The sequence below is a fragment of the Branchiostoma lanceolatum genome, chromosome 4 (genome assembly GCF_035083965.1).
Source record: "Branchiostoma lanceolatum isolate klBraLanc5 chromosome 4, klBraLanc5.hap2, whole genome shotgun sequence".
Taxonomy (NCBI): domain Eukaryota; kingdom Metazoa; phylum Chordata; class Leptocardii; order Amphioxiformes; family Branchiostomatidae; genus Branchiostoma; species Branchiostoma lanceolatum.
Window position 1 is genome coordinate 10,601,837 of NC_089725.1, and position 25,590 is coordinate 10,627,426.

At 40.9% G+C, this 25,590-nt stretch overlaps 2 protein-coding genes across 2 annotated transcripts; one reads left to right on the forward strand and one right to left on the reverse strand.

The window, feature by feature from the left end:
- The first annotated feature begins 387 nt into the window (after window positions 1-387).
- LOC136432525 (sepiapterin reductase-like) lies at window positions 388-12,710 on the forward strand. The gene is made up of 4 exons (XM_066423884.1): window positions 388-551; window positions 10,885-11,007; window positions 11,604-11,716; window positions 12,053-12,710. The coding sequence occupies exons 1-4, from the start codon at window positions 420-422 to the stop codon at window positions 12,183-12,185; spliced, it is 501 nt and encodes a 166-aa protein (XP_066279981.1). The 5' UTR covers window positions 388-419; the 3' UTR covers window positions 12,186-12,710.
- A 1,907-nt stretch (window positions 12,711-14,617) lies between these two features.
- Window positions 14,618-19,296, reverse strand: LOC136432527 (neuronal acetylcholine receptor subunit alpha-9-like). Its single transcript, XM_066423887.1, has 6 exons — window positions 19,143-19,296; window positions 18,414-18,458; window positions 17,742-17,851; window positions 16,977-17,207; window positions 15,951-16,246; window positions 14,618-15,469 (listed from the first exon to the last, which is right to left on the reverse strand). Exons 1-6 carry the CDS (start codon window positions 19,266-19,268, stop codon window positions 14,937-14,939), a joined length of 1,341 nt encoding a protein of 446 aa, XP_066279984.1. The 5' UTR covers window positions 19,269-19,296; the 3' UTR covers window positions 14,618-14,936.
- Between the last annotated feature and the right edge of the window lie 6,294 nt (window positions 19,297-25,590).

A 25,590-nucleotide genomic window follows, 5' to 3' on the forward strand; every position in this document is an offset into this window, starting at 1 on the left:
AGTGTTACTGACAGATGACAATTATAATCATACTTTATTCCAATCGGGAATCGAACGCCAAAATTCACACGGAAGGGCGTCCGGTTGTCACGTAGTTTTGACAGACAGCCCATGAATACAGCGGAGCAACCCAATGAACTGGCGAACGTTCCCAAAACCTTCTGCAATAACAAGTGAATTCAATGCATTTGTTGGCCCTCCTCATATATAAACTGTATATATTATATATATCAAGCCTATTTAACATTTTTTTAAAAGTTACCGTTAAGTGTTGCTGGGAAAGCCCATGGAGATCCTTAGGTATTTAGATGAAGAAGCTTTATTGACACTTTTATAAATACAGAAAGTTTCAAAGTGTTTATACACATTTACAGCAGCGCTTTTGTCTCTGTAGGCGCTTTTAACTTAAGAATGCCCTGATGATCCACAACGCGGGAACCCTCGGCGATTTAACCAAGAAGGCAGCGGAACATTCTGATCCTCAGATTCTTCACAAGTACTTCGCCGCCAACCTGACATCTGTCATCGCTCTAACGGCCAAATTCATGGAGGTATTTATTTCTAGGACGGAATTTCTAAACTCAGTACACACTTAGGCCATGTATGTAGATCATTAAGGATAGGCTGATGTCGGGCGAAACAAAAGCTATCTACCACTCAAAAAGCACGAACATGGCATATGCCATATCCAGAACGCGAGAGATCAAAAGTTCTACTGCAGTACCAGGGAAAGTCGCTTTGGGGCCCATGATTATAGTCATATACTGCTACAGTATTGGACAGAAATGTTCGCGGTGGTTTTAAGTACTTAATGCATTATAGACCAACTGCTCCGGTCTAAAATTTAATCTCTTTATCAGAATGTTCAAACTTTACATTCAAACGATAGGGCACTTGGTGGGTATTTGAGGAAATGAAATCACTTTACTTTCTCATTCATGGTTAGGAAGTAATAGCTGACCAAAGTTACGCCCCCCCACCCCATACTTATAAAGCATTATACATGTAGACCAACTGCTCCGGTCTAAAATTTAATCTCTTTATCAGAATGTTCAAACTTTACATTGAAACGATAGGGCACTTGGTGGGTATTTGAGGAAATGAAATCACTTTACTTTCTTATTCATGGTTAGGAAGTAATAGCTTACCAAAGTTACGCCCCCCACCCCATACTTAAAGCACTATAGACCAACTGCTCCGGTCTAAAATTTAATCTCTTTATCAGAATGTTTAAACTTTACATTCAAACGATAGGGCACTTGGTGGGTATTTGAGGAAATGAAATCACTTTACTTTCTTATTCATGGTTAGGAAGTAATAGCTGACCAAAGTTACGCCCCCCCACCCCATACTTAAAGCATTATAGACCAACTGCTCCGGTCTAAAATTTAATCTCTTTATCAGAATGTTCAAACTTTACATTCAAACGATAGGGCACTTTGCGGGTTTTTGAGGAAATGAAATCACTTTACTTTCTTATTCATGGTTAGGAAGTAATAGCTGACCAAAGTTACGCCCCCCACCCCATACTTAAAGCATTATAGACCAACTGCTCCGGTCTAAAAATTTAATCTCTTTATCAGAATGTTCAAACTTTACATTCAAACGATAGGGCACTTGGTGGGTATTTGAGGAAATGAAATCACTTTACTTTCTTATTCATGGTTAGGAAGTAATAGCTGACCAAAGTTACGCCCCCCCCCCCCCACCCATACTGAAAGCATTATAGACCAACTGCTCCGGTCTAAAATTTAATCTCTTTATCAGAATGTTCAAACTTTACATTCAAACGATAGGGCACTTGGTGGGTATTTGAGGAAATGAAATCACTTTACTTTCTCATTCATGGTTAGGAAGTAATAGCTGACCAAAGTTACGCCCCCCCACCCCATACTTATAAAGCATTATAGACCAACTGCTCCGGTCTAAAATTAAATCTCTTTATCAGAATGTTCAAACTTTACATTCAAACGATAGGGCACTTGGTGGGTATTTGAGGAAATGAAATCACTTTACTTTCTTATTCATGGTTAGGAAGTAATAGCTGACCAAAGTTACGCCCCCCCCCCACCCCATACTTAAAGCATTATAGACCAACTGCTCCGGTCTAAAATTTAATCTCTTTATCAGAATGTTCAAACTTTACATTCAAACGATAGGGCACTTGGTGGGTATTTGAGGAAATGAAATCACTTTACTTTCTTATTCATGGTTAGGAAGTAATAGCTGACCAAAGTTACGCCCCCCCACCCCATACTTAAAGCATTATAGACCAACTGCTCCGGTCTAAAATTTAATCTCTTTATCAGAATGTTCAAACTTTACATTCAAACGATAGGGCACTTTGCGGGTTTTTGAGGAAATGAAATCACTTTACTTTCTCATTCATGGTTAGGAAGTAATAGCTGACCAAAGTTACGCCCCCCACCCCATACTTAAAGCATTATAGACCAACTGCTCCCGTCTAAAAATTTAATCTCTTTATCAGAATGTTCAAACTTTACATTCAAACGATAGGGCACTTGGTGGGTATTTGAGGAAATGAAATCTCTTTACTTTCTTATTCATGGTTAGGAAGTAATAGCTGACCAAAGTAACGCCCCCCCCACCCCATACTGAAAGCATTATAGACCAACTGCTCCGGTCTAAAATTTAATCTCTTTATCAGAATGTTCAAACTTTACATTCAAACGATAGGGCACTTGGTGGGTATTTGAGGAAATGAAATCACTTTACTTTCTTATTCATGGTTAGGAAGTAATAGCTGACCAAAGTTACGCCCCCCCACCCCATACTTATAAAGCATTATAGACCAACTGCTCCGGTCTAAAATATAATCTCTTTATCAGAATGTTCAAACTTTACATTCAAACGATAGGGCACTTGGCGGGTATTTGAGGAAATGAAATCACTTTACTTTCTTATTCATGGTTAGGAAGTAATAGCTGACCAAAGTTACGCCCCCCCCCACCCTATACTTAAAGCATTATAGACCAACTGCTCCGGTCTAAAATTTAATCTCTTTATCAGAATGTTCAAACTTTACATTCAAACGATAGGGCACTTGGTGGGTATTTGAGGAAATGAAATCACTTTACTTTCTTATTCATGGTTAGGAAGTAATAGCTGACCAAAGTTACGCCCCCCCCACCCCATACTTAAAGCATTATAGACCAACTGCTCCGGTCTAAAATTTAATCTCTTTATCAGAATGTTCAAACTTTACATTCAAACGATAGGGCACTTGGCGGGTTTTTGAGGAAATGAAATCACTTTACTTTCTCATTCATGGTTAGGAAGTAATAGCTGACCAAAGTTACGCCCCCCCACCCCATACTTATAAAGCATTATAGACCAACTGCTCCGGTCTAAAATTTAATCTCTTTATCAGAATGTTCAAACTTTACATTCAAACGATAGGGAACTTGGTGGGTATTTGAGGAAATGAAATCACTTTACTTTCTTATTCATGGTTAGGAAGTAATAGCTGACCAAAGTTACGCCCCCCCCCACCCCATACTTAAAGCATTATAGACCAACTGCTCCGGTCTAAAATTTAATCTCTTTATCAGAATGTTCAAACTTTACATTCAAACGATAGGGCACTTGGTGGGTTTTTGAGGAAACGAAATCACTTTACTTTCTTATTCATGGTTAGGAAGTAATAGCTGACCAAAGTTACGCCCCCCCACCCCATACTTTAAGCATTATAGACCAACTGCTCCGGTCTAAAATTTAATCTCTTTATCAGAATGTTCAAACTTTACATTCAAACGATAGGGCACTTGGTGGGTATTTGAGGAAATGAAATCACTTTACTTTCTCATTCATGGTTAGGAAGTAATAGCTGACCAAAGTTACGCCCCCCCACCCCATACTTATAAAGCATTATAGACCAACTGCTCCGGTCTAAAATTTAATCTCTTTATCAGAATGTTCAAACTTTACATTCAAACGATAGGGCACTTGGTGGGTATTTGAGGAAATGAAATCACTTTACTTTCTCATTCATGGTTAGGAAGTAATAGCTGACCAAAGTTACGCCCCCCCACCCCATACTTTAAGCATTATAGACCAACTGCTCCGGTCTAAAATTTAATCTCTTTATCAGAATGTTCAAACTTTACATTCAAACGATAGGGCACTTGGTCGGTATTTGAAGAAATGAAATCACTTTACTTTCTCATTCATGGTTAGGAAGTAATAGCTGACCAAAGTTACGCCCCCCACCCCATACTTAAAGCATTATAGACCAACTGCTCCGGTCTAAAATTAAATCTCTTTATCAGAATGTTCAAACTTTACATTCAAACGATAGGGCACTTGGCGGGTATTTGAGGAAATGAAATCACTTTGCTTTCTTATTCATGGTTAGGAAGTAATAGCTGACCAAAGTTACGCCCCCCCACCCCATACTTATAAAGCATTATAGACCAACTGCTCCGGTCTAAAATTTAATCTCTTTATCAGAATGTTCAAACTTTACATTCAAACGATAGGGCACTTGGCGGGTATTTGAGGAAATTAAATCACTTTACTTTCTCATTCATGGCTAGGAAGTAATAGCTGACCAAAGTTACGCCCCCCCCCCCCCACCCCATACTTAAAGCATTATAGACCAACTGCTCCGGTCTAAAATTTAATCTCTTTATCAGAATGTTCAAACTTTACATTCAAACGATAGGGCACTTGGTGGGTATTTGAGGAAATGAAATCACTTTACTTTCTTATTCATGGTTAGGAAGTAAAAGCTGACCAAAGTTACGCCCCCCCCACCCCATACTTAAAGCATTATAGACCAACTGCTCCGGTCTAAAATTTAATCTCTTTATCAGAATGTTCAAACTTAACATTCAAACGATAGGGCACTTATTGGGTATTTGAGGAAATGAAATCACTTTACTTTCTCATTCATGGTTAGGAAGTAATAGCTGACCAAAGTTACGCCCCCCCCACCCCATACTTATAAAGCATTATAGACCAACTGCTCCGGTCTAAAATTTAATCTCTTTATCAGAATGTTCAAACTTTACATTCAAACGATAGGGCACTTGGCGGGTATTTGAGGAAATGAAATCACTTTACTTTCTTATTCATGGTTAGGAAGTAATAGCTGACCAAAGTTACGCCCCCCCATCCCATACTTAAAGCATTATAGACCAACTGCTCCGGTCTAAAATTTAATCTCTTTATCAGAATGTTCAAACTTTACATTCAAACGATAGGGCACTTGGTGGGTATTTGAGGAAATGAAATCACTTTACTTTCTTATTCATGGTTAGGAAGTAATAGCTGACCAAAGTTACGCCCCCCACCCCATACTTAAAGCATTATAGACCAACTGCTCCGGTCTAGATTTTAATCTCTTTATCAGAATGTTCAAACTTTACATTCAAACGATAGGGCACTTGGCGGGTATTTGAGGAAATGAAATCACTTTACTTTCTCATTCATAGTTAGGAAGTAATAGCTGACCAAAGTTACGCCCCCCACCCCATACTTATAAAGCATTATAGACCAACTGCTCCGGTCTAAAATTTAATCTCTTTATCAGAATGTTCAAACTTTACATTCAAACGATAGGGCACTTGGCGGGTATTTGAGGAAATGAAATCACTTTACTTTCTCATTCATGGCTAGGAAGTAATAGCTGACCAAAGTTACGCCCCCCCCCCACCCCATACTTAAAGCATTATAGACCAACTGCTCCGGTCTAAAATTAAATCTCTTTATCAGAATGTTCAAACTTTACATTCAAACGATAGGGCACTTGGTGGGTATTTGAGGAAATGAAATCTCTTTACTTTCTTATTCATGGTTAGGAAGTAAAAGCTGACCAAAGTTACGCCCCCCCCACCCCATACTTAAAGCATTATAGACCAACTGCTCCGGTCTAAAATTTAATCTCTTTATCAGAATGTTCAAACTTAACATTCAAACGATAGGGCACTTATTGGGTATTTGAGGAAATGAAATCACTTTACTTTCTCATTCATGGTTAGGAAGTAATAGCTGACCAAAGTTACGCCCCCCCCACCCCATACTTATAAAGCATTATAGACCAACTGCTCCGGTCTAAAATTTAATCTCTTTATCAGAATGTTCAAACTTTACATTCAAACGATAGGGCACTTGGTCGGTATTTGAAGAAATGAAATCACTTTACTTTCTCATTCATGGTTAGGAAGTAATAGCTGACCAAAGTTACGCCCCCCACCCCATACTTAAAGCATTATAGACCAACTGCTCCGGTCTAAAATTAAATCTCTTTATCAGAATGTTCAAACTTTACATTCAAACGATAGGGCACTTGGCGGGTATTTGAGGAAATGAAATCACTTTGCTTTCTTATTCATGGTTAGGAAGTAATAGCTGACCAAAGTTACGCCCCCCACCCCATACTTATAAAGCATTATAGACCAACTGCTCCGGTCTAAAATTTAATCTCTTTATCAGAATGTTCAAACTTTACATTCAAACGATAGGGCACTTGGCGGGTATTTGAGGAAATGAAATCACTTTACTTTCTCATTCATGGCTAGGAAGTAATAGCTGACCAAAGTTACGCCCCCCCCCCCCACCCCATACTTAAAGCATTATAGACCAACTGCTCCGGTCTAAAATTAAATCTCTTTATCAGAATGTTCAAACTTTACATTAAAACGATAGGGCACTTGGTGGGTATTTGAGGAAATGAAATCACTTTACTTTCTTATTCATGGTTAGGAAGTAAAAGCTGACCAAAGTTACGCCCCCCCCACCCCATACTTAAAGCATTATAGACCAACTGCTCCGGTCTAAAATTTAATCTCTTTATCAGAATGTTCAAACTTAACATTCAAACGATAGGGCACTTATTGGGTATTTGAGGAAATGAAATCACTTTACTTTCTCATTCATGGTTAGGAAGTAATAGCTGACCAAAGTTACGCCCCCCCCCACCCCATACTTATAAAGCATTATAGACCAACTGCTCCGGTCTAAAATTTAATCTCTTTATCAGAATGTTCAAACTTTACATTCAAACGATAGGGCACTTGGCGGGTATTTGAGGAAATGAAATCACTTTACTTTCTTATTCATGGTTAGGAAGTAATAGCTGACCAAAGTTACGCCCCCCCATCCCATACTTAAAGCATTATAGACCAACTGCTCCGGTCTAAAATTTAATCTCTTTATCAGAATGTTCAAACTTTACATTCAAACGATAGGGCACTTGGTGGGTATTTGAGGAAATGAAATCACTTTACTTTCTTATTCATGGTTAGGAAGTAATAGCTGACCAAAGTTACGCCCCCCACCCCATACTTAAAGCATTATAGACCAACTGCTCCGGTCTAGATTTTAATCTCTTTATCAGAATGTTCAAACTTTACATTCAAACGATAGGGCACTTGGCGGGTATTTGAGGAAATGAAATCACTTTACTTTCTCATTCATAGTTAGGAAGTAATAGCTGACCAAAGTTACGCCCCCCACCCCATACTTATAAAGCATTATAGACCAACTGCTCCGGTCTAAAATTTAATCTCTTTATCAGAATGTTCAAACTTTACATTCAAACGATAGGGCACTTGGCGGGTATTTGAGGAAATGAAATCACTTTACTTTCTCATTCATGGCTAGGAAGTAATAGCTGACCAAAGTTACGCCCCCCCCCCACCCCATACTTAAAGCATTTTAGACCAACTGCTCCGGTCTAAAATTAAATCTCTTTATCAGAATGTTCAAACTTTACATTCAAACGATAGGGCACTTGGTGGGTATTTGAGGAAATGAAATCTCTTTACTTTCTTATTCATGGTTAGGAAGTAAAAGCTGACCAAAGTTACGCCCCCCCCACCCCATACTTAAAGCATTATAGACCAACTGCTCCGGTCTAAAATTTAATCTCTTTATCAGAATGTTCAAACTTAACATTCAAACGATAGGGCACTTATTGGGTATTTGAGGAAATGAAATCACTTTACTTTCTCATTCATGGTTAGGAAGTAATAGCTGACCAAAGTTACGCCCCCCCACCCCATACTTATAAAGCATTATAGACCAACTGCTCCGGTCTAAAATTTAATCTCTTTATCAGAATGTTCAAACTTTACATTCAAACGATAGGGCACTTGGCGGGTATTTGAGGAAATGAAATCACTTTACTTTCTTATTCATGGTTAGGAAGTAATAGCTGACCAAAGTTACGCCCCCCCATCCCATACTTAAAGCATTATAGACCAACTGCTCCGGTCTAAAATTTAATCTCTTTATCAGAATGTTCAAACTTTACATTCAAACGATAGGGCACTTGGTGGGTATTTGAGGAAATGAAATCACTTTACTTTCTTATTCATGGTTAGGAAGTAATAGCTGACCAAAGTTACGCCCCCCACCCCATACTTAAAGCATTCTAGACCAACTGCTCCGGTCTAGATTTTAATCTCTTTATCAGAATGTTCAAACTTTACATTCAAACGATAGGGCACTTGGCGGGTATTTAAGGAAATGAAATCACTTTACTTTCTCATTCATAGTTAGGAAGTAATAGCTGACCAAAGTTACGCCCCCCACCCCATACTTATAAAGCATTATAGACCAACTGCTCCGGTCTAAAATTTAATCTCTTTATCAGAATGTTCAAACTTTACATTCAAACGATAGGGCACTTGGTCGGTATTTGAAGAAATGAAATCACTTTACTTTCTCATTCATGGTTAGGAAGTAATAGCTGACCAAAGTTACGCCCCCCACCCCATACTTAAAGCATTATAGACCAACTGCTCCGGTCTAAAATTAAATCTCTTTATCAGAATGTTCAAACTTTACATTCAAACGATAGGGCACTTGGCGGGTATTTGAGGAAATGAAATCACTTTGCTTTCTTATTCATGGTTAGGAAGTAATAGCTGACCAAAGTTACGCCCCCCACCCCATACTTATAAAGCATTATAGACCAACTGCTCCGGTCTAAAATTTAATCTCTTTATCAGAATGTTCAAACTTTACATTCAAACGATAGGGCACTTGGCGGGTATTTGAGGAAATGAAATCACTTTACTTTCTCATTCATGGCTAGGAAGTAATAGCTGACCAAAGTTACGCCCCCCCCCCACCCCATACTTAAAGCATTATAGACCAACTGCTCCGGTCTAAAATTAAATCTCTTTATCAGAATGTTCAAACTTTACATTCAAACGATAGGGCACTTGGTGGGTATTTGAGGAAATGAAATCACTTTACTTTCTTATTCATGGTTAGGAAGTAAAAGCTGACCAAAGTTACGCCCCCCCCACCCCATACTTAAAGCATTATAGACCAACTGCTCCGGTCTAAAATTTAATCTCTTTATCAGAATGTTCAAACTTAACATTCAAACGATAGGGCACTTATTGGGTATTTGAGGAAATGAAATCACTTTACTTTCTCATTCATGGTTAGGAAGTAATAGCTGACCAAAGTTACGCCCCCCCCACCCCATACTTATAAAGCATTATAGACCAACTGCTCCGGTCTAAAATTTAATCTCTTTATCAGAATGTTCAAACTTTACATTCAAACGATAGGGCACTTGGCGGGTATTTGAGGAAATGAAATCACTTTACTTTCTCATTCATAGTTAGGAAGTAATAGCTGACCAAAGTTACGCCCCCACCCCATACTTATAAAGCATTATAGACCAACTGCTCCGGTCTAAAATTTAATCTCTTTATCAGAATGTTCAAACTTTACATTCAAACGATAGGGCACTTGGTGGGTATTTGAGGAAATGAAATCACTTTACTTTCTTATTCATGGTTAGGAAGTAATAGCTGACCAAAGTTACGCCCCCCCACCCCATACTTAAAGCATTATAGACCAACTGCTCCGGTCTAAAATTTAATCTCTTTATCAGAATGTTCAAACTTTACATTCAAACGATAGGGCACTTGGTGGGTATTTGAGGAAATGAAATCACTTTACTTTCTCATTCATGGTTAGGAAGTAATAGCTGACCAAAGTTACGCCCCCCCACCCCATACTTATAAAGCATTATAGACCAACTGCTCCGGTCTAAAATATAATCTCTTTATCAGAATGTTCAAACTTTACATTCAAACGATAGGGCACTTGGCGGGTATTTGAGGAAATGAAATCACTTTACTTTCTCATTCATGGTTAGGAAGTAATAGCTGACCAAAGTTACGCCCCCCCCCACCCCATACTTAAAGCATTATAGACCAACTGCTCCGGTCTAAAATTTAATCTCTTTATCAGAATGTTCAAACTTTACATTCAAACGATAGGGCACTTGGTGGGTATTTGAGGAAATGAAATCACTTTACTTTCTTATTCATGGTTAGGAAGTAATAGCTGACCAAAGTTACGCCCCCCCCCCCCACCCCATACTTATAAAGCATTATAGACCAACTGCTTCGGTCTAAAAGTTAATCTCTTTATCAGAATGTTCAAACTTTACATTCAAACGATAGGGCACTTGGCGGGTATTTGAGGAAATGAAATCACTTTACTTTTTTATTCATGGTTAGGAAGTAATAGCTGACCAAAGTTACGCCCCCCCACCCCCGCGCGCGGTAAAACGGTCGCCGCGAAAACCGCGAACATAAAACCACCGCGAATATCTCTGCAATTACAGTATCTTAAAAAGTCATTCGACACTTTTCGAGTTATGTTGTTCACAGACACACAACACCAAAAACGTATAACCTAATCTTGGGAATAAGCCCGAGGGAATAAGTGGCAGCGCAGAAGCAGCTCAGCCTATTTATTTATCAGCAAATAACTGAATATTTGGTGTGTAGAATCATAGGATGGAGTAATGAAGTTGAACAAATAAAACAATGTTGTAAATATCATTTTTTTTGGTAACAATTTCGAATTGGCTATTTCTCATACTAGGTCTTCCCGGACGCTGCCGCCAGACGAACTGTTGTAAACATCAGTTCTGCAGCAGCCGTTGAACCTCTGGAACATCATTCCCTGTACTGTAGCGGCAAGGCAGCCAGGAACATGTTCTTCAAGGTGAGTGCGTTCATTCCTCATTCACAGGAAAACGGTCATTTACGTTTGGGACCGCATCTATGAGCAGCGACATCTATAGCTGCAGTGCAATGCAAACCAGTCAAAAGTGCCCTGAGGAAGGTGACAGATCGTGACCGAAACGTCTTTGTGAATAAGATAATTGGTTGTGTAAAAATAATTTTGTTATTGAAGGAAAACGAGCTTCACTTCTTAAAAAGATTTTGTACGGTATTTCTGAACCCAAAGTAAAACGCTAACAAACAAGCTTTCAATCAGCCCTCCGATCCTTCTCAAGTTGGAATGAACCGAAGCCGATTCACGTGACCTGAATAGAAGTGTGACGTAAGCAATGGGTAAAAGGCGCCCAGTAGTCGGTATACTGGCCAAACACAAAGAAAAGTATACAGTATACAGTATACAGAAAGAAATGCTGGCAGGAAAGATTAAAAGCCAGACAAGACACAGTGGCCAAAAACACATTTGAAGACACCCTAAACAAGTCGAAGCCTTATCTGTGCTTGCTACGTCATCGAAACGATTATTATCCACGATCCTTATCTACTCATCTTTACGCGTTTGGTTCTATTCTGCCCCAGGTTATGGCGGAGGAGGAGCCCGATGTTCGCGTGCTCAGCTACTCCCCAGGTCCGTTGTTCACCGATATGTTACAGACAATCAAGTCTTGCGGGGTCAAAACAGTTGAAGACGGGTGAGTCTATACATGGCACAGTTCTGGTGAACGTTTTTATTTCAACACAATGCAAATTGGCCGCACTAAAATGTTTTAAAACCGATCATTCGGCCTCTCTCCTCATTCTGGCACGTGAACTACTGGAGGGTTAAAGGTGAAATAAAGCCTGTATCACCCCCCGTCCCGATTGAGTGAAAGTTGATGAGTCGAGGGTTACGTGTACGCTAAATTAATTTTGACTTTGCGTGTTTTGACATAGAAGGCTCACAGTAATATGTCATAAAAATCAAACGTTCGGTATCAAGAAGAAGATAGATAGATTTGTTTGCAACGGTCCTTCTCCTTATCTTATAGATTGAAGACCATGGAGTCTCAAGGGCTGATCCAGAGCCCAGACGACTCTGCGAAGCACCTGCTCAGGCTGTTAGAAGAAGACAAGTTCAAGTCTGGCGCGTTTCTCGATGTGTTTGGCCGCTTCTCACTGTGACGTTATCTCCCCCCTTTTGTTTAGCTACTCTATTTTAGGAAACAAATCATGGCAAACTTTGTTTACGTTGCAGCTAGGAATACCGATCGCAATCTCTATCGCCAAAATTGCCGATTAGATATTTACCTCCGGGAAGGATGTCGGCGACCTCCGACAGGGGTACTGTTTTTGTCTGTGTTTGTGTGGTCGCAGCTATAATTCATAACTCAAGATCCAACATCTATCTGTTTGAATTTCGGCATGTAGGTGGTTATTATGGTCCCGATGAAACATGGGGCACCGTAGCAATATTTTCAGGTACTCCAGAGTTATAGTTACAGCTCATTACATTAGAAAGTGCTATTCCTTGTGAAGAGAATAGCAAATAGCCCACACAACAAAGACCACAATTACTCTACGGACTCTTGTTTTGTGAAGTGAGCGTATCTGTCACAACGACGGATCATTTCAGACAGATTTCGTCACAGCATTAGAAATAACCCTCCCCACACTATTTTTTATTTTTTGTTGGGATTTTATTGGAATTGCAATCGGATCATTTCAGACAGATTTCGTCACAGCATTAGAAATAACCCTCCCCACACTATTTTTTGTTGGGATTTTATTGGAATTGCAATACACGTGGGACACAGGCAGCTATGTTGCTGATGTTGTAACCCAGACCCAGACCCCGTTTTTTACACTTGGGTGGAGTGGGAAAATTCGTGTAAAGGGCCTTTTTCACACACTAAATCGGTAGCGTCAGGGGATTCGAACCCGGGACCCGGGACCCCTGGGTTCTGAGTCGAAAATCCTGCCGTTACGCCACACGACCCCCCTATCTATCAGTCTCGATCACTCCTTCTACCATACTGCAAGCCTATTAGACATTTTTTCGACGACAACCACAACACTGCTGTTGTGGAATCGATCCGTACTTCAACTCCAAACGCCTGAGTGGACTTCCCTCAATTAGCAAAGCTTTCTGCACTGGTGCACTGGCCATGTGACTGTGAGCACGTAGCCTTATGTAGTGGTGTGGACCACCAGGTACAAGGAACGTGTAAAAGCAAACATTACGTTGGTGTAACGTTTCATTTTCAGTGATATGGACACAAAACGCATTACTTCCTCGTCACGAGTTTCCCGAATTTAATGTTTCCGCCAGCCAACAAGCTGGCTATATCTGTCCAAATGAGATTGAAGATGAACGACACTTTATCCTAGATTGTTCACGATATCATGATAAACGCTCTCAGCTGTTCAACCTTCTTTCCACTTGCTCAACAGAATTTGATACATTCTATCCTTTAGATAAATTCAACTACATTCTAGGAGACAACCATTACTGTGTACAAATAGGTAAATATATCAAAGAATGTTTTGATCTTAGGACTAGTAGTGTAAGTGATAGGTTAAGCTCGACATGTTGAAGTATTCCTATACTTGTACGTAGGTTAATTAGTTTGTATCCCATTGTTTGTTTGTATGCATAGTTGTAGAAGACCTTACGAAAGTCGCTGTACCTTTATTGTGTCAATAAAGATTCTACTATCATATCAAGTACGGTATACGTCAATAAAGGTTAGATATCCAGATAATGTACGTACATGTGATAGTCAACTGTAAACTAAAACAAAGAACTGTCATTGGCTTCAGTAACTTTTGTGTTAAAGTACGGTATAGCTTTATTTGTCCTAACTGCCATACAATGTCACTGGTTTCTCACTGTTTATCAAAGTTTTTTTTTTTTAAGAATCATCATCTGTATGGTTTTTATGATAATATATTCATCACATGAAGTTACAGGCTTTCAAATCATGACAAGTAGAAAATGATGTGAAAAACAACTGCTCTAGATCTGTTGGTAAGCTGGTAGACGATTCGCGGAAAAAATGTCCGACTTAACATGATATATTTTTCCAAATAGATATTTCTCCAATTAGCATAAAGTAAAATAAAACAGTTCAAGATAAATCCGAATATTCAAATAGTGTCTCTCATGCATATTCATATACATATTATCTGTATCTATGTACGGCTGGTACAACCGCCCTTCGGCCTACCAAACTAACAGAGAGACAGCCGAATCGATTTCTGCCTAGTACATAGTCTTTATAATTATTTTACAGTGATGTGGGCATATAGTCAAAACGATGTCTTGAATATCATGCATATATGACATGGATACCGCGTACAGGTTGAACAAATGAACAATTCTCTCAACTCTCCGCATAGTCGCAACACTTAATGGTTAGGAAATTTATGCCAAATGTTCCTGCATGTTGTCTCCCACACGGCTGCGTAAACATCACAACTCTACATGTACATTGTACATGTACCTCTCAAACGAACTTGGCATCCCGTCACTGGATGTAAAACCTTTCAGATAAATTTGGTCCAAAGTTTGTCTCTTCGTAAGTCAAATTTCACTAGGAACCCCCCCCCCCCCCCCCCCAAACTCCATATTGCTCCAGCCATGTAGCTGAAATGGTAGCAGCTTCACAGTTGAGCTTTTGGTTCCAACTGAGAGACTCCGGTTCGAATCCGGGGAATGTCATCCTAGTTGGATCTGCATTCATCTATCGGAAGTGACGTGAAATGTGGGTCCTGTTTTCAAGGAGGTGCCTCTAGCACGTTAAAAGGCAATACAACAGCCTCATGGGTACCTACTGATCATACTTCAGATGCTGGACGTTTGAGACCAAAATGATCAGATTTTTTGACAAGCACTGGAAAGTTTTGCATTTTCTCCCGGCAGTTGTCTTCCGATTATGTTCCGACGGTGAAAAGGGTCACCAAGAGGGTGATGACACAGGCGATGATGTAAAGTACCAGGAAGATCCTATCCACAACTTTGGCCAGTATCTTCCATTCGTTGTGGACATTGTGCACATTGTCCACGTACTTTATTTTGGTCAGCATCTCCTGTACCGTGAACTGGATTTGCTTCAGACATTCCAGCTGTTTTTCTGAAGCGGGGTGACTGTCTGTAAAGCTTGTCGACATAGATCGAAGAGTCGGGGAACCCCTGCGGACAGAGTACACGCCGTTCCCGTTTGAAAATCCGTTCATCTCCGTAAGCGGCACGGAGGTTGGTGGGCTGTAGCTGTTTTCACACGACTTCCAGCTGCGTCGTGATTGGTTGCCCATCAGCAGTGCCATGGAGGCGTACTTGAGGAACACTTTCCGCGCCCAATCAGGGACCGGCTTGCTGTCCTGGACGGAGTCGCCCAGCGTGATGACGAACGCAGTCGAGATGAGCGAGAGTGACATCAGAGCCATAGACACGAAGATGTAACGGCCTGTGGGAAGAACGGTGTGTAAATCATCAATAGTCCGTTCTACTTTCATATTCAGTCACAAAATCTACAACAAAATATTCCAAAAGTCATTGACGATGAGCAAATACATATGCCTGGAGACAGTTTCCTTCTCAACATACGTGACTGCAGTGTTCAACAAGCCTGAACAAACCAACCACACTATAAAGCTATATGAAACAAACTCTTATCATATATGGGTACCCCTAATGACCAGACAAAACTGTGTGTGCGTGAAGCATATAGCCATCTTAACCACTTCTGCCTGTTTTCAACATTCGACCAGGGCCAAACCAGACTTCCAATTTTCCAAGTATCCTATTACACCATTTCCGCCTCACATCCTGGCAGGTTGCCACTCTGTAATATTGCGGATTCACTGCAAGACAAGAAAAAACCAACTGACCATAATATCCCCGTTTTTACGGAGGTAATTAGTCGAATAGAGAGCTGTCAGCCGTACCTATGACGGGGATGTTTTCTGACCGAGGCACCGCCTCCGCCACCAGCAGCTGGAAGACCGCCAGAGACAGCAGGACCGCCACGCCGAACGAGATCTTCTCCCCGCAGTCGGGCGGCAGGTAGAAGGTTGCCGCCACCACGAAGGCCAGCAGGACGCAGGGGAGAAACATGTTGATGACGTAGAACGTGGTCTTCCGGGTCATGTGGATGGTAAAGGTCACGTCCGGGTACGGAACATCGCTGTAGTATTCGACGTGTCTTTCCACCTCCAGTTTCGGGACATCCCACTCCACGTTTCTATAAAGTAAGAGTGGAAAGCGGACATTTTCTTCTTTTTTTTTCGACACTTGAACGTTTAGGGAACTTTAACCGACTGCCTACCTACGTCACGTTTCCTTAATGTCACGTGACAGAAGCATGTAGGTACATTTTTCTGAAGAAGGCCGAAGCACCGGTTGAAAATTTGGTGAGTGTACAATTAAGAGGTAGGGAGCTATCGTTACTGACATGGTCGGTAGGCAGTTGTATCCCGACTTGCGATTGGCAGTATGTTGATCTTGCAGTTGCAACAGTGTAAAGATCAAACATACTTCTGGAGGAAAATATCTACGAGAAACAGTACGACTTAAATTATGTAGAGGGGCTATTATTCGACTAAGGTCAAAAATTTCACACTCAACTCAGGTAGAAATGAGTGCCTAGCTTTGTTAAGGGACGTCCTCTTGGATCGGAGGTCCCATGTTTGACGAGAGACACACTTTGATTGAGAACGTTAAAGAACCCACCACACTTATAAAAAAAGGTATTTTCAGGTATGAGAGGTTTAAACCCCACAGCCCTATGGCCGCACCTGTAGAAATTACTGTCGTATTGAGGTCGTCTTAGTTAGCACCGAATGGCAGCCGCTCCAGACCCAATAGCTATCAATATAGCCCTTAACAATTCAGCCCCTGGGTGCGAAGAGAGAGTAGCTGGCCCACTCAATAGTAATAACAATATTTCCCATTGTCAGTAAGAGATGGCTTACGGAATGAGGTCCCCCAAGTCTCCATTTCGACTCTCATTAACATAGTTGACCTGGCGTCCGTCTTGGTTCCAGGAGCCGAACTTAAGCGGACACTCTTGCTTGTCGAAGGGGAAGTCCGACACGTCGACTAAACAGGCAGACATGGTCACTGCAGGGGCTTTCCAGTCCACAGTGCCGTCGGAATAGATCATGACCACATTCTCGAGCCACCCGTCAAACTCATGGTTAACGCTGTGAAAGTGGTACAAGTCATTTTGAGTACAGTTTCTTTAAGACTTGAAGAAGTCGTCAGAAGAGATCATGACGAAATCCTCAAGCCACCTTTCAAACTCATGGTTAGCGCTGTGAAAATGGTACAAGTTACTACCTCCGTGAAAATGGAGGTATTGTTTCGGTATGTCTGTTTCACCAAGATATGAAACCTCCTTCGTTTGACAGAAATTAATTGACTGTTTGTCTGCCTGTGCTTCAATAGTGACAGGAAGTGAAGAGCAGAGCTCGCGGTTGGGGGAGTGACTGGAAGTGGAACTCAGAGTTGGCTGAATTAGAAATTTATACAGGCCACGGGATCAGTGAAAAAGCTTGATAATTCACGGGAAAGTATTGTTATTGGTCTGTTTTTGTGTGTGTGTGTGTGTTTTCACAATTATGTATTTTCCATTTTCTAGTCACGTTCACTCATTTGCTACAAAAGAGGTGTCTCCAATTCATGGTAACTCTTCCAAAAGTAAATTAAGTTTGCTTGACAACGTTCCCTTTACTTACTTGTGGTAGAGAAAGAAGTCTGGTCGCCAAATTTTCACGGCTTTGACCGTGATGATCTCGATCCCACCATACTCGCTCGCATTCCATGTCAGAAACTCATCAGTCCATTTCTGCAACATCGATAAGTGTATTAAACATATACTATAGACATGCCCGTTTGCTGTGAATTCTAGAATTGCATTGGGAGTGTAGTGTAAATCATCAGAGACGGGGGGTGCCATAGACTTTCTACAACTTATAACCCACTGATCACGTGTTATATCTGCATAACGTGACGTCACAGAAGACTGGAGCTGATCAGTCAAAAATTTGGGTTAGTCAATTTTTTGTGTTAGCAACTGCAGTTCAGTTCAGAGAATCAATGGTTACTTAGAAATGAGGTTTCAAACGTTTGAATCCAACGTTCAGTGTTAATATGTTATCAATACGGAGTTCAAAGCGCTTTTACTTGGATATGCACAACCGTACGGACATTATGCATAATTATGCGTATTTCTTCCAAATTTTGCATACTTTGACTAATTCCCTGAGGGAGGCGCATTCTTAACCTCAATTGTACCTAACAAGGTGGCTGAAATGAAATTAGGGAGTCCCGAATTGAAATTGTCATCAACTTTATGAATGAGACCTCGGAGTAAAAATGAAAACGAAAGGGACATTCTTCAAACTCACCAGTCTCAACCAGACATCTGCAGTCAGAACCTGGTTCTTCTCGTCCTAACGGAAAGACAACAAAGGCGGAGTTATATAATACTGTAGTTCATTTTATCTTCACGGTAGCAAAATTTCATGGTGTAAGGAAAATGGACATTTAACTTAAACTTCACGATGGCGACAAGTGATTTACGCAACTGATGTATGGAGGAATCATAAATGATAACAACAGGTTTTTTCACGGTGATGATAAGTTCACGGTGCCCGAGAAAACAATGGACATAAAGTTACAGTGAAAGAAACAAGAATTACAGTATATACCAATCAGTAAAATGCCATCCGTAAGGAGTAAAACCGCCATATTGGTATTCAGACCAAAAGCTATGGTCGGCAGGTTTTTGCTAGGGTCAGTTCAGCAACTGGGAACACAACTTTGGTATTTTCCTAGACCTTATTAGAACTGACACGTAATACTGACACTATATATACGTATGCAGATTTGAAGATCTGACTCTTCCAGGTTCAATCGACAGACAGACAGACAGACAGACAGACAGACAGATAGACAGACAGAAAGAGACATACTAACAAACAAACAAACAAACAAACACAAGAAATGAAAGCCGCATAGTACTTGTGGCGACAGTGCAATCCGATACAAAGAACACTCTTTGGTAACAAGGTAGTTACTGTAGTAAGATTCATTTTGGTACAGAATAACAACACATAATTGTTGGCTCCCCTCACCATATCTATGATGTGAGCCAGCGCCAGGTTGACGGTGACGTTAGTGGGGCTCCTGAAGTCTTCCACAGGCCTTACGTCTGGAGTGTAGCCGCTAGTCTCGAACAGGTCTTCATACAGGCGCAGCATGTGTGGTTTGACGCGGGATCTATCCTGTCCTGCATGACGAGAAGAGATTATGTATGATTTGTAATCATTGTCGACATCTTGTCGTGCACATGCTCACGATGCACACAGACTCCCTAATCGTACTGACACAATTCTCTGATCAAAATCTGTAACAAATGTTTGGACGCCATATGCATACAGCCATAAATAATAAAGTATCCCAGACGTCTTGATAAGACGCATATGGATGGCGCCCATGTCCATTTCTGTAGCCCTTGGGCCACACATTTGTGCAAGTCCCTACAGCAGGGGGCTGGTCCGCTGGTAGTGATGGGATACAGCCATAAATCGTAACAAACAAAATACCCACACAGTGTACCCACACAACGGTAAACTTAACTTAACGTTTTCACTGTTCGCTAGAAATCATAAACATGTATGATACCAGTACCTTTTACATTCGACATGATGCTTTGCTGTATTAACTATCTAAAACTGTCATACATCGGGGATGTGTTATCATGATGTATAAGAAGTATTTTAGACATAACATAGCAAGATTTGTATGACATCAGAACAAAACGCATCAGAAAAGAAAGACAAATTCAGTTGTGGGGTTGAAAAGATCTGTACCTTGCGGACATATGTATGTGTGTGCTTGAACATGCGAGGAAGTTTCATTAGGCTTATAAGCTTAGCAGGCACCACAACTCTTCAACCATATAACTACAACAAGTATATAACAACAAGTACCGCTGCGGCTTCGTGTTTCGAGCGCAAATTGTCCATTCCATACCCAAGTGTATGCTCCACTGAAACTGTACGTCAATCCCTAGTTGTTTACGGAGTATTTTGTGTCGAAAGCACATGTACCTTAATCGGTTGTTTACTCTGGCACAAAGCATGAAACGAGTCGACGCTGAATAGAGGTATTCTCTTATATTTCCGTGTTGGTATTGGACTGCAAAACCCGATTAATATTTGTCGCACTAGTATTGACGTCATGTTTCATAAGTGTGCAAAGGATACGTAGTATTTCTTTGAAAGAAATGAATACTGACAACCTCTGTGATGATTTCTGGTTGAAGTTGTCATTTGATGTCGCTGTAACTCCCCAATCCCACGTACATACGTGTACAATGTAGGAGAAGCTTTATCCACGTAACAAAAAGTACAGCGATTTCTGTAATGTCATGTTACCCGTGGGTTTGTTTCAATATCTTTTCCAATAACAAATCGAAGCAATGTCGTATGTATTTACATATTTTTGTATTGTGAGAGTTGTCACAGCTATCTAAAGGCAATATTCAAATCCGCTTAAAATCTTGTTCTTTAAGCTAGCAATGAAATATGATACATAACCCCTTAGAGTGCTATTTTTCGTGCACAGGACGATGACCCCCTCCCACCCCTTTTCCAGTTCACTTATAACTTTGTTCACACTGGTCATGCTGTGAATAAGTTGCTATGTTTCGCACGGTTTCTTCAAATGTCAGGGGCATTCAATGCTTCCCAGTGCTACACGGGAAGCGCGTTCTGAATTCCACAAATCCAGATTTCATGTCGTTGAGCGAAACCTCGTTTATCTGTTGATTCACTGTAGACATGAGTCAACCAGTGTTATTGCAATGTAAAATATGTGCATAATAGCATTACTTCCATACAGCTTTGGCCTTTGCTATTGTGGTAATTTTTATAGCTAGATAAACTCAGGGGGTGACAAGTTGTCATACGTTTTGAACGTTGTCACGAAAATGAAGCACACTAGGCAATACTACACGCACACATGTTGGTACTAATCTTGTAAATAATATCGACCCATATACCAAAATTCAATCGTTCTCGTCAGGACACAAGTGTTTCGCTACTCTCCGTAACAACAAAAAAACAGATACGGTACAAATAGGGCCACCCAAATGTTCCTATAAACGAATGCAGAAGCTAAAGGAGAGATTCAAAATACAGGTCTGCTTTGATTTTTAACTTCATTATTTTTGCCGTCACGCCACAAAACCCCAGTTCCACGAAGTCGTGTCTGGGCTAATAAGCCAACTTGACATCCACGGGCAGTCAGCCAAGTGACAAACTACACTTTGTCATGTGTTACCCAATATCTCTGAGGGGGTCTAAACCCATCCACTCATTTAACTACGTACAAAATCCAACGTTGTGTTACAGCATAACAAGATGTTGATTTTAAAAGATAAAGTTGAAGTGTAATTTCCAACACAAAAACGTGGGATCATTCATTCCTAGTTCTTCTTCGCTATTACGTGCTTGAATTAACCTCAATAAGTTGAGGACTCCAATAATGGTTCGTAAGACGTACACAATACTGTAAGGTTTGATTCACTCACACCGGGAAGGACCCCTACTCTTTTCGACATTAAGTTTGGTGGGACATGGGTTCTTTAACGTGATCAAGGTGTGTCTCTCCTCAAACATGGGCCCCGACCTCCATTGAACGTCCTATCCGAGGGACATCCCTAACCGAAGCTAGGTACTCATTTTCACCTGAGTAAAGTGAGGAAGGTCATGTAAAGTGCTTTTTCCAAAGGCACAACATCTGTGACATGGCAGGATTTGAACGCGGGACCACTTGATTCTGAACCGAACACCCTGCCCTTACGCCACACCATACCTTGTCAGAGACTAGATTTGGACAGTCGAAAATGTGTGAAGACACGTTTTTTGTTGGAAACTATAGTTCAACTTTGGTTCAGACCATTTGTGGATTTGTTAACGTTAGTTCAATGCTATAGATTAGAATGTGTATCCCATAGCAACATCGCACCTGCTGTTACATGTCAACACTGCGTTGACTTGTGACTGTATACCGTGACGTTTTACACTGCGGGGGTTACGGTTGAAGAGCGTTTACCGGGAAAGTGCATACAGCCGTTAACAGTTCTAGTCTGGGCAATCCATTGTGACGACTTGTCCTTTAATACTTACAGTAAAGAGAGAGAAGCGTACGTTGACACGGATTATTACCTATTCATCCTATCTGGTTCATAGACCGACATTTTCCATGCATTGTTACATGGCTGCTGGGTCACGTTGGATATAAAGTTAACGCAAAGAGAACAGTGTACAGGCATACACAATCCCATATAGCGTGACTAAACTGCCGACACCTTCGCGAGTAGTAATAAAGAGTGATTTCTTACTTCAGATCGCAAATCAATCTGATCCCTCTACAAACACTTGAAATGTTCAATCAACAATTTACAACTTATCAGTGTACACAATCATATACACCGAACCTTGTGACCAGGTTATTACGTATAGGGCTCGGATTTGGAAAAGACTTATTCCGCTACCATTCAAAAACTCGTCATGCTGTTGACTACATCAAATGAGCCCTAAAAAGTCTTGCACATTTTTCTTCGGTGGGGGGAGGGGGGTGGTCATGCTTGAGAAAAAACCTTCGCCGTTGATGTTTACCTTCACATGCCTATCGATGGATGTAACAAAGGAAGCCCATCGATACGTAAAGCATTTTAACAGGCAAACACATACGCAGATTTTACTTTTTCCAACGCTTGGAGAGAGATAATTGTAGCAACGACGGAACATGAATGTAAAAAAAAACGGCCATTTTTCAAAGGTAACCATTTGCGTTTGTAAGGCACATGTATTTGAACAATATCAAATAAACAAAAGCATTTGAGGAAAGGCCAACTTGACTCTGATATCCCGACGTAATCTCTTGTACAGTCTATCTTGACCGAAACACATTTTGAGCATTTTTAAAAGCACAGATTATCACCCACATACACACAAGGTATCACTTTCAAAGTAGCTAAATACAAGAAGCGTACTGGCAAATTTCAACGCGAGTGTTGATTGATATATGTATCGCCGCACTTCCTTATACGTTTCTTCAATTTGTATATACCATACATCCGTATCTGCTCTTCTTGCATTCTACACCTCTCGTCGTTGTGTAGTTGAAGTTGAACAGACGTTCGGACACACCAATATGGGTGACTAGCACTCGGCCATAGTAGCTACAATGAAACCCCCGACTTGAACTTCAAACACTTCAAACCACGCTAAGTCTAGAAGCACACGAATTTGTAAACGAACCTTCAACATATTCACAGCTAATCCACCACAGAATAGTCAGTACCAGCGAGAAGTGCCTCGTCAAATAGTTGGCCATGTTTGACGTTTAAACGTTAACTCAGTTGTGACGGTTACTTCAGCACTTGGTGGTCTCAGTGCGATGCGGAAGTAAGGGGCACAGCGCAATGTGCTGTGACCCGAATAAACGAGAAGGTTCTATTCATGTTCATTCAGCCAGGTAAAAACCACAGGTACCAGGTACGGACAACGTCACCGTGGCTGATATTTCCGAGTCAATGGCAGACTACCTGGAAATAAATGTTGTTTGGTGTTGTTGTTTTCTAATTTTGCTCCTATTCCTCTGTCAGGCGTTGTCACTTTGTGCAAAGTGTCTTTTATTTCAAATAATTTTTGAATTTAGTCTATACACTTTCTTGTAAAATAGACATGCACGTCTGTGCATTAAGCATAAACGCCGTGAACAACAAGTACGTGAAGTTTGAGTTCTGCTGAATATACGTGAAGGATTGTGGTCATTATCTCCATGAAAAATGGAGATATTGTTTTTGGCGTCTCTCTCTCTCCCTCTCTCTCTCTCTCTCTCTCTCTGTGTGTTTGTGTGTGTGTGTGTGTCTGTCTGTCTGTCTGCCTGTCTGTGTGTGTGTGTTTGTGTTTCCGGACTATTTTAGTCAGCATAACTCAAGAACCTCTGGATGGATTACAATCAGTACTTAGTATGTCGGTAGGTGTCGGGAAAACAAGGGTCAATTAAGGTCGATTTTGGGCCCCCTGGTATGTGGCCTTGTTGCTTTGTTTAGATGGCGCGAAGACCGGAAATCCCTTGCCGCACCCTGAAGTGTTTGAAACATCCTTAATATGAGTCATGGAACTTAAAATGCTATATAGTAGTCATCACTTCCCGGTGTGGGCCGGTTCATGTTGGGTGACGGGGACTAGTCATATAGTTCCTGTAGAGGGGGAGGGGGGCAGTACATAAACGGGCTAATCTCCACCGCGGGAAAAATAAACAAGAATTCGAAGCTCTCGCGCCTCCGTAAAATTGATATGGAATTCAGTTTATCGTATGTCGTGTTTCATTGTAGCTAATTGATTATGCAAATTAGGTTTTGATTATAATCACATGTGTCCATTGATCACTTCCTTTCACTCTACGGTAAACGTGACTAGAATATGGGAATTAGACAACTGCGAAAGACAGACAAACAGACAGACAGACCAAAACCTCCCTGTGATGATTAGTAGCCTCTTCCATTATATTGACCTTATGACCTGTCATGTCTGATACTTCTTGTCACTCACTTAAGTCTCACCTTTGCGGTGAAACCATCTCCCAACTCACTTTATGCCCCCTATAGCTGCGAACGTGCGCACAACTCTATTTACAATACTGCAGTTCTACTTTATGCCACTGAATATGAGTGGCGTCCTTGTACCGCGGCGAATTCGAGAAGCGACTGGAAATGAACAACACGATAAATGGTATCTTTGGCATACAGTCTTATCGTGTCATAGCTTAGCAAACATTTGGTACGGTTACTTCCGGTTATTTTGGAAATGTCCAAGTGACGCTAACAACCCTCCAACTCCGCATGGATGTGCCGCTACGGTAAATGTTTATTGACTGTGACTATCACCGATATTGCTCCTTCATTTTGGGAAATTCTTTACTCGTCATCGATTTTTAAAAGTCTTTCGAATCTTGATGTACTATGTGCCCCCTTTTGGGATGCCATTGTGATTTGGTCTACCCAAGGGGGCTCTACAAATCCGGCTTGGTACTAGTTTGCTATTCTTGTGACGGTGCGGTTCATCAAGTTCACAATGCTGCAGTTAGCAATCCGAAAGATAGAGGACGCTAAAACATAACCGTGAAAGATGCTGATTTAATGATGTCCCCTCGCGCAGGCCCAGGCAAAGACACACACGCCACATCTGTGCATATTATAGAACGTTTTGTTTTGTTGCTACCTGTACTTAGCCATGTGGCAGAAATGTGCAATAAAGGTCTTCATCCATTCAATATATATGACTTGAAGATAAAACCACAGTCCCTCTATAACGTCACAGTTTTATTTCCAACAGCACGAGAGTAGGAACTTGCACCTATCATATTATTATCTCCATGAAAAATGGAGATATTGTTTTGGGTGTGTCTGTCTGTTTGTCTGCTTGTCTGTTTGTGTTTCCGCACTACTGTAGTCAGCATAACTCAAGAACCTCTTGATGGATTACAATGATATTTTGTATGTGG